Source organism: Oncorhynchus mykiss, chromosome 13 (assembly GCF_013265735.2).
Source record: "Oncorhynchus mykiss isolate Arlee chromosome 13, USDA_OmykA_1.1, whole genome shotgun sequence".
NCBI lineage: Eukaryota > Metazoa > Chordata > Actinopteri > Salmoniformes > Salmonidae > Oncorhynchus > Oncorhynchus mykiss.
The window spans coordinates 40,627,065-40,637,446 of NC_048577.1; the positions used below are offsets into that span (position 1 = coordinate 40,627,065).

The window sequence follows — 10,382 nt, forward strand, 5'->3', positions numbered from 1 at the left end:
TCGGATGGAGTTTTATGAACATCAATGCAGACACAGTTAATTTAGATTTTATTTTATATACGTTCTGAAGCTCTTAACTTCTCATGCCTTCAACCGGCCTCCCCAGTTCACACATGTAGCCTACAGAGAGGACAGGGAAGAAACATCCATTTACCTACCTCTAGGCTGCTGTAGCCTACACATTTATTGGGTTTGTCATTCTAACGCTATTTATGGAATTTAGCCCTCATGTATGTTGTCACAGTTTATATGTGTGAAATGTATTTTAGGACAATATTTGTGCTTTAGGTTGGACAGAAAATTGGGTGCTTTGGAGGCGTACCTGTTGAAATAAGCTGCACAATTTATAGACTTATGTAAACCACAAAAAAAAAATCTATATCTAGTCCTATTGACGTGGACCTTTCATTTGTTTAAAATACATGTTAATGTAGGCCATACGTGTTGACATACGAATACATAATGAAAGCGATGACAAATATGTTTTCGATTTAGCACTTTATTTTTCCTTCAGAATCGACACATCTGTTTTGAGACATGCAATGAAGGGCGTCGGATGCTGCTCTGTTTATGTTGACGCAGGCAACGAACGCTCTAGTGGTACTGTCTGCACAGGGAGCACACCACGATGGCTAGGAACTTCTGGAAAGCACCCTGGACGTCAGGGGTGAAGGCAGCACCCATTCTCGCAGCAACGACAATAGTAAGGCAGTCAGCCAGCAGCTGCAAAAGAAATGAGCAAATGGACATGTAAGAAAACGCATTCTACCACACTATTTTATTAGATAGGCAAGTACCCTGTGTGAAGTAGAACATTTAACTTTACCCGGAAGTTGTCGGGATCCACGCGCAGTTTCTCGGAGTGCAGCACGCTCAGCTCTGTGAAGGTGGCCTTGATGTTATCCATGTTCTTGACAGCTAGGACCAGTCCTTGCAGGACAGTCTTTCCGTGAGCGGCGACCTTGGGGTTTCCCTGGATGGCAGCGGCGTTGGAGAGGTTTCCGAAGTTACCAAAATACCTCTGGGTCCAGGGGTACACGATCAGACACCTGTAAGTGAATAATGGAATTATGAGTGACTACATTAATCATATAATATGCACGAGGTTCAATGTAAATGTAGGCCTATTTTCAAGGAGGTATGAAAAAGAGCAAAGACCTGGAAAGAGCCGCGGGGCCCACGTCATCGTAGTCCATCTTCCCGAAGATGCTCTGGATTGTTTGGCGCTCGAAGTCTGTCCACTGAACCATATTGACGTTTGGGTAGGTATCACTCAATATGATATGTACTGTTCATGCTACTGAAGGGACAGCTTATATACGCGTTTTGTCTCCACACCAAAAGCTAACTATTGGTTTAGCTGTTTTGAGTGGGCTGGGTTAACAATGTTTTGTAGAAATTCATTGCAGTACCACGCCAGCCCATTCATAGCCCACTGTAAATTACAACGACCGAAAGGAACAAATCACCAAGACTTTTATGTTCATTCATTAATGACCATCATTATTTATTACCAATTCATATTTGAAATTATTTAAGTGGCGTTGGTGGAAATGTGGACAGTTTAATGTCCTGTGACTGCCGATGTATAGACAAATAATTCATACTTTTGTTTTCAGAAAGTCAAATTAAGAAAAAAGTTCTGCCAAAAGCCGATAAAGAAAATATGTTGCCTGCCTTTTATTTTATTTCATTTAGGCCTAATAAAACATCTATTATTATACATTTATTTTTGTAATCATTTATTTTCCTTCCATTAATCTAAATTTTATGATGATAAAGCATGTTTTCATTCACAATACATGTATGTATTATTGTATTTTATTGAATAATATGACAAGTACGATATCAAGATGTGTGTGCCTATGTTTTTTTCAAGCAAGTGCAAGTTTGAGCAATTATTTAAATAATGATTGTTGTATAATTTTAAATGGTGCAAACTAACCTATATCTATCTATAAATGACCTATTATAGTTATCTCTATAAGAGCTGGGCCATTCTCATGTAAAGTTTGGGTGAGAAATCTAATCCAAGACCAGTGCTTCTGGTTTATTGATTATTAGACCAGTGCTTCTGGCTTATTGATTATTAGACCAGTGCTTCTGGCTTATTGATTATTAGACCAGTGCTTCTGGCTTATTGATTATTAGACCAGTGCTTCTGGCTTATTGATTATTTAATGAAATAATAACCTGGTCTAAATACTGGTAATGTAGGCACCCAGAAGACAAACAGTAATGACTTATATCATATAAGGATGTAAGGTCATGTAATTTATTTCACCTTTATTTAACCAGGTAGGCCATTTACAACGACCTGGCCAAGATAAAGAAAAGCAAAGCAGTGCGACAAAAACAACAACACAGAGTTACACATAAACAAACGTACAGTCATAATGATTGTGATGTAATAATGGTAGCCTAATAATGATAATAATGATCACAATAACGATAATGAAGGTGGTGGTTACCTATCACTATAATAATTGCTATTACTATTAATGGCATTGTGGACCCACAGTGGAGTAGTGGAAGTTTCAACTTTGTGGATAGTGGATATATTTGTGTAATTATTTCACAATCAATAATCTAGGTCTATCAATTAAATAAATAAGTAGCTAAACATAAAAAAACATATAGCCTACGATTAATCACCAAGGACAACAACGTTTCAGATTCGATCGTAGGATTCATTTATTGCATCTTTTCATTTAAATTGGCACCCTACAAAGATTGTCAAGTGGAAATCTGGCTCATTGCCTAACGGTACTTCTCAGACAGAGCCAGGGCCAACTGGGCCAGAAACTTGTCCGTGGCCACGTGCACCTCAGGGGTGAAGTCGTCAGGGAACATCATGGCCAGCGTCACCAGCATGTTGTGGTTGAAGATCTGGGGATGTGAAGGGAGAGCAGAAACAATATTAGAAGCATATTTCACGAGTATGTTTCTGAAGATTGAAATCCATACATTAAGCTATTACAGTATTCAAACTTCAACGGTTACTAATGGAAAAAGCTACTAGTGAGAAAGAAAACAAGTACATTTTTTAAAACTATTTACTAACCTTGAAGTTGGCAGGATCCACTCTCAACATGAAGGCGTGCAACTCGCTGAGGGTAAGAAGACCAGCACTAAGGTCGTCAATCTTCTCAATGGCACCCAGGACGCCTCCCATGACTGTCCCACCGTGCTTCCTGACAGGGGCAGAGCCGGGGCTCAGGTCCTTCCAATGGGAGAAATATGTCTTGGTCTGGGGGTACACCACCAGCGTCCTGGGAGGTTGAAAACATACGTCGGTTATGCGTGGCATGTTTCTCGTTGTACTATACGACCCCACTCTTTTAACTTGATATGAATTGGAAAAAGAGAGTTCCATTTACGCGCGAGTACCATTTTTTCGCACGTGTATGGTAAGGAATTTTCAACCATTCACAAGTTATTAAAAGGTCTTAAATAATTGTAGTGATCAATTACTTGTAGTACATAATTAAATAATTGTAACTACCTGGAAAGTGCCTCGTTGCCAACATCCTCTGCCCTGCCGGCAACCTTGCCAAAAAAGGCCTTGACAATTGCCTTGTCCTTAGCGGAGAGACTCATTGTTGCTTCAACTTCTTGACTTGCTGCCAATCAACTCAATAGAGTTTACCGTTTCGGGGCTCTTTTTATGTATTGTCTTGTCTGCCCAAGCACAACGCTGCTGCCCAGAAACCACCTCCAAAAGAGACCCGTTGGTTATCTCTTATCATAGCGCGTCATCTTAGTTGTTTACAACTCATGGCACACAGCCAAGTATAGATAAAATAAGTCATGGGCGCATGGCAGGGTTATTCAGACGTTATTTTCTTCTTTCTTTTAGAAGATTTCTTCTCATTACTTTATTTTGAATGTTATGAATATCGCTGGCAAAAACAGAATAAACTAATTTTGAATGACATACCGACAGTAGGAAAGATGAGCATATCTTCTTTTTAACGATGTCAACTTTATTTCTCAACTCCGAATATTGAGCCAAACAACACTCACTGGTCTATCTGACCTATGCTTTGGAAAAGGACCCGCTAATAGGCTCGTGCTGCAAGTGCTGCTGGCTGCTGTTAATCTTTCTTGACTTGGACATCCATTTTTGCCATCCTTTGTTTATCGAGCTAAACAGCTGCTTTTAGTGAAAATGTGTTTGGAGTTTACACTTCCTCTTCCACCTCATTCCCAAATCATGGGCATTAATATGGAGTTGGTTCCCCCTTTGCTGCTATAACAGCCTCCACTCTTCTGGGAAGGCTTTCCACTAGAAGTAGGAACATTGCTGTGGGGACTTGCTTCCATTCAGACACAAGAGCATTAGTGAGGTCGGGCACTGATTTGGGCTATAAGGCCTGGCTTGCAGTCGGCATTTCAATTAATCCCATAGGTGTTCAATAGGGTTGAGGTCAAGGCTCTGTGCAGGCCAGTCAAGTTCTTCCACACCAATCTCGATAAATCATTTCTGTGTGGACCTCACTTTGTGCATGGGGACAATATCATACTGAAACAGATAAGGGCCTTCCCAAACTGTTTCCCCAATGTTGGAAGCACATAATTGTTTAGAAGGACATTGTATGTTGTAGCGCTAGGATTTCCCTTCACTGGAACTAAGGGGCCTAGCCCAAACCATGAAAAACAGCCCCAGACCATTATTCCTCCTTCGCCAAACTTGACAGTTTATGCATTGGGACAGGTAGTGTTCTCCTGGCATCTGCCAAACCCAAATTAGTCTGACGGACTGCCAGATGGTGAAGCGTGATTCATCACTCCAGAGAACGTGTTTCCGCTGCTCCAGAGTCTGCAAGCTTTACACCACTCCAGCCGAAGCTTGGTGATCTTAGACTTGTATGCGGCTGCTCGGCCATGGAAACCCATTTCATGAAACTCCTGACGAATAGTTATTGTGCTGACATTGCTTCCAGAGGCAGTTTGGAATTCCAGATTGAGTGTTGCAAACCAAGGACAGACAATTTTTTACACGTTATGCTCTTCAGCACTCGGTAGTCCCGTTCTGTGAGCTTGTGTGGCCTACCACTTCGTGGCTGAGCCATTGTTGCTCCTAGACTTTTCCACTTCACAATAAACAGCACTTACAGTTGACCAGGGCAGCTTTAGCAGAGCAGAAATTTGACAAACTGACCTGTTGAAAAGGTGGCATCCTATGACTGTGCCACTTTGAAAGTCACTGAGCTCTTCAGTAAGGCCATTCTACTGCCAATGTTTGAATATGGAGATTGCATGGCGGTGTGCTTGATTTCAAACACCTGTCAGCAACGCGTGTGGCTGAAATAACCAAACCCACTAATTTGAAGGAGTGTCCACATAGTGTACTTTTGCATATACAGTATAGTGTATCATTCACCTGATCATAAGACAAGATGTGGATTTTTCCCCCGCTAACTTACTGTGGGGGTCCTTGGGCCGCCGGTTAACCTGGCACATGGTCCCTGGGCGAGAACATTTTGAAGATCCCTGGCTCCTGGAGATATGGCGATTGAATGAAAAAGGGTTAACTCCCATTGAAAAGCAGCAGACCACAAAAATTCAGAGCTGGACGCATAGTCAGTAGGGTCAAAGCCTGTGTCACAATTTAAGCTGTAAATATGAGTACTAATGGACGTGCCTAAAACAAATTAACAATACATTTTTCCTCATTGATTTACATCCAAGAGAATACTGCTGTTGCAAATAAATGACTAACGTTACAATCGTTTCCTTTTCCCAACTGCTGGGCGACTGCCTCACCATTGTTCTGGCCTGCCAGATGGGGCTCGCCTTCATGCCAGACGTCCAAGCGGCCTGGCAGAAGTTCCTGACCGTGGTCGTCTCTGCGCTAGGCAGAGAGTACTACTAAAGACATGTTCTATAGTGAAATACACACACACACACACAGTGGGGCAAAACAGTATTTAGTCAGCCACAAATTGTGCAAGTTCTCCCACTTAAAAAGATGAGAGAGGCCTGTAATTTTCATCATAGGTACACTTCAACTATGACAGACGAAATGAGAAAAAAAAATCCAGAAAATCACATTGTAGGATTTTTAATGGATTTATTTGCAAATTATGGTGGAAAATAAGTATTTGGTCAATAACAAAAGTTTATCTCAATACTTTGTTATATACCCTTTGTTGGCAATGACAGAGGTCAAACGTTTTCTGTAAGTCTTCAGGTTTTCACACACTGTTGCTGGTATTTTGGCCCATTCCTCCATGCAGATCTCCTCTAGAGCAATGATGTTTGGGGGCTGTTGCTGGGCAACACGGACTTTCAACTCCCTCCAAAGATTTTCTATGGGGTTGAGATCTGGAGACTGGCTAGGCCACTCCAGGACATTGAAATGCTTCTTACGAAGCCACTCCTTTGTTGCTCGGGCGGTGTGTTTGGGATCATTGTCATGCTGAAAGACCCAGCCACGTTTCATATTCAATGCCCTTCCTGATGGAAGGAGGTTTTCACTCAAAATCTCTGCTGGTCATTCACTAGGTCCCCCGTGTGGTTCTGGGATTTTTGCTCACCGTTCTTGTGATCATTTTGACCCCACGGGGTGAGATCTTGCGTGAAGCCCCAGATCGAGGGAGATTATCAGTGGTCTTGTATGTCTTCCACTTCTTAATAATTGCTCCCACAGTTGATTTCTTCAAACCAAGCTGCTTACCTATTGCAGATTCAGTCTTCCCAGCCTGGTGCATGTCTACAATTTTGTTTCTGGTGTCCTTTGACAGCTCTTTGGTCTTGGTCATAGTGGAGTTTGGAGTGTGACTGTTTGAGGTTGTGGACAGGTGTCTTTTATACCGATAACAAGTTCAAACAGGTGCCATTAATACAGGTAACGAGTGGAGGACAGATGGCCTCTTAAAGAAGAAGTTACAGGTCTGTGAGAGCCAGAAATCTTGCTTGTTTGTAGGTGACCAAATACTTATTTTCCACCATAATTTGCAGTAAAATAGGAACCATTACAAAATGTAGCCAAGCCTACTTTAACTCTTATGCCGTTGGCCTAAGTGAGATTGAGAAACCTATCTTTGACGCTGGGGTCACGAGAGAGAGATTTGGTAAAATATCACATGCAGCAACAAATTCTTATCAACGGAATAACCAATATATTGATCAGTATTGTGTTATTATAGTAATTATATCAAAACAGTCCTTGTTTTCTAATACAGTACCGTAGGAAAATTAAGGTAGTCTATCATGATGCCCAGGTTAACTTGTACCTGCCTCAGGTAGGTGCAATTTGCATATACAGTATCAGGCAAAGTTTGGACACACCTACTCATTCAAGGGTTTTTCTATATTTTTACTATTTTCTACATTGTAGAATAATAGTGAAGACATCACAACTATGAAATAACACATATTGAATCATGTAGTAACCAAAAAAGTGTTAAACAAATCAAAATATATTTGATATTTGAGATTCTTCAAAGTAGCCACCCTTGACAGCTTTGCACACGCTTGGCATTTGTATGTAACCTTTATTTAACTAGGAAAGTAAGTTAAGAACTAATTATTATTTACAATGACGGCCTACCGGGGAACAGTGGGTTAACTGCCTTGTTCAGGGGCAGAACGACAAATCAGGGATTCGATCCAGCAACCTTTCGGTTTCTGGCTCGCCACTCTAACCACTACCGCATTCACTCAACCAGCTTCACCTGGAATGCTTTTCTAACAGTCTTGAAGGAGTTCCCATACATGCTAAGCACTTGTTGGCTGCTTTTCCTTCACTCTGCGGTCCAACTCATCCCAATCCATCTCAATTTGGTGGAGGCCAGGTCATCTGATGCAGCACACCATCACTCTCCTCCTTGGTAAAATAGCCCTTACACAGCCTGGAGGTGTGTTGGGTCATTGTCCTGTTGAAAAACAAATGATAGTCCCACTAAGCCCAAACCATATGGGATGGTGATTGCTGCAGAATGCTGTGGTAGCCATGCTGGCTAAGTGTGCCTTGAATTTCAAAATAAATCACAAACAGTGTCACCAGCAAAGCAACCCCACACCTCCTCCTCCATGCTTCATGGTGGGAACCACACATGCAGAGGTCATCCGTTCACCTAGTCTGCATCTCACAAAGACTCATCAGACCAAAGGACAGATTTCCACCAGTCTAATGTCCATTGCTCATGCTTCTCGGAGCAAGCAAGTCTCTTATTCTTTTTGATGTCCTTTAGTAGTGGTTTCTTTGCAGCAATTTGACCATGAAGGCCTGATTCACGCACGTCTCCTCTGAACAGTTAATGTTGAGATGTGTCTGTTACTTGAACTCTGTGAAGCATTTTTTTGGGCTGCAATTTCTGAGGCTGGTAATTCTAATGAACTTATTTTCTACAGCAAAGGTAACTCTGGGTCTTCCTTTCCTGTGGCAGTCCTCATGAGAGTCAGTTTCATCATAGCTCTTGATGGTTTTTGCGACTGCACTTTCAGAAACTTTCAAAGTTCTTGAAATGTTCCACATTGACTGACCTTCATGTCTTAAAGTAATGATGGACTGTCGTTTCTCTTTGCTTGTTTGAGCTTTTCTTTCCTTAATTTGGACTTGGTCTTTTACCAAATAGGGCTATCTTTTGTATATCACCCCTACCTTGTCACAACACAACTGATTGGCTCGAACACATTAAGTAAGAAAGGAATTCCACAAATTCCCTTTTAACAAGGCACAATTGTTAATTGAAATGCATTCTGGGTGACTACCACATGAAGCTGGTTGAGAGAATGCCAAGAGTGTGCAAAGCTGTCATCAAGGCCAAGGGTGGCTACTTTGAAGAATCTCAAATGTAAAGTAAATGTGTATTTGTTTAACACTTTTTTGGTTACTACATGATTCCATATCTGTTATTTCATAGTTTTAATGTCTTCACTAGTATTCTACAATGTTGAAAATATTAAAAATAAAGAAAAACCCTTGAATGAGTAGGTGTGTCCAAACTTTTGACTGGTAACGTGTATAGACCTATAAAACGAACACACAATTACAAAGGAATTGAATGTGAATTTCAACTTGTCTAGCAATGAGCTCATTTTTGGATGAGTTGGTGCTCTAACAAGAGGTGGGGTGCACATTGATAAGGTCATCTATCTCTGTCTCTGCTTATCTCAAAGAAACATGCGTCAGGTTTATTACACTGTTCTGGTTCCACCCTAGTCGCTCAGTTAGCGTGGCACTGGCATTGCACGTATGTACTTCGATTCAGATAATATTTCCGGGATAGTATGCCCTACGACATCAGAGTCACTTTCATTGTTTGACGTCAATTGGCTTTTAAAGCATATATAGGCACATTCTGAACATTTTACCTTTTTTGTAAGAAAGTCATGCTGATTGTCATTATCCTGTTCGTACTATGGGCCATACATGGGGCATTCATTGGCCATACAATCTACATTTCATCAATGCTATACAGTTTCACTTATTTATTTAACATTTTTGTATCACAATGAAGGTACATTTCGTAATTTCACATAACTCTTTAAAATCGACATCATATCAATAGACCAGCAAATCAATCAAAACCAATCAATCAATGGGGTCAACTGTGTCAAAATGTAAAACATGATTGATTTTTCTGAGGCAAAATCTATATTCTTCGATGACATAGCTAAATCAACATGTTAACAACTTACAACTTTAGTTTACAATAGGCCTATGTGTCACATACAATAGGCATACCATTGGAAATCGTAATGGAACATTTTTAATGCACGAGGTAATGATTAATAGATCAGATTCAAGTGTTTATAATGTTGATGGCATTGGCAGCAGGCGATTTGATTTTGAAAAGGGGTTTATAGGCAGCCTGAGCATTGCGTTGCGCAGTGGATTTTGGTTATTTGCCAAAGTGGAAGTCTGCTTTTTTTGATGGTTTTGTTTTTGTTGTTTTTGACGGATATTGGGGAAACAATATTTTGGTCTCCAACACAAATTCAATCTACAAGTGTCCTCTGCTGGTCTGCTGCAGACATGACAGCGTGCGCAGCGGGCCCAAGAAATCTACGACTACACTAAATGCAACAGCGCGCTCTGTTGGTCAAATCATCCACAATTAGGCTACAGCTGGCTCGAGAAATGCTCTATTCAAACACCTTGCCAAACATTAATTGCGTGCCAGGTCCTGTTCAATACCCACTGCAGAGTAGGCTAATAGCCTACTTGTATTATTATGATTATTAGTTTAACGGATTAGTCTAATAGCCTACGTAAGGGCAGAGGAACATTGTCTTGGAATTTATTATAATTACAGTATCATCCATCCATGTATTGAAGATTAAAAAGGCCTTAGCCTAATCAGAGAGATTGGTCCAGTTTATACTGTTACTAGAAACACACACAGAGACGATTTACGATGAAAGCTGAT

At 40.8% G+C, this 10,382-nt stretch overlaps 2 protein-coding genes across 2 annotated transcripts; both read right to left on the minus strand.

Moving 5' to 3' along the window:
• Positions 1 to 483: 483 nt before the first annotated feature.
• LOC110486356 (hemoglobin subunit beta) lies at positions 484 to 1,322 on the minus strand. Its single transcript, XM_021557879.2, has 3 exons — positions 1,159 to 1,322; positions 827 to 1,049; positions 484 to 723 (listed from the first exon to the last, which is right to left on the minus strand). The coding sequence occupies exons 1-3, from the start codon at positions 1,248 to 1,250 to the stop codon at positions 595 to 597; spliced, it is 444 nt and encodes a 147-aa protein (XP_021413554.1). The 5' UTR covers positions 1,251 to 1,322; the 3' UTR covers positions 484 to 594.
• Positions 1,323 to 2,672: 1,350 nt separating this feature from the next.
• On the minus strand, positions 2,673 to 3,624 carry LOC100135790 (embryonic alpha-type globin). Its single transcript, NM_001124186.2, is given in 3 exon segments — positions 2,673 to 2,889; positions 3,065 to 3,272; positions 3,506 to 3,624. Coding segments are annotated over 3 exon segments (432 nt in total). The 5' UTR covers positions 3,601 to 3,624; the 3' UTR covers positions 2,673 to 2,760.
• Positions 3,625 to 10,382: the final 6,758 nt, after the last annotated feature.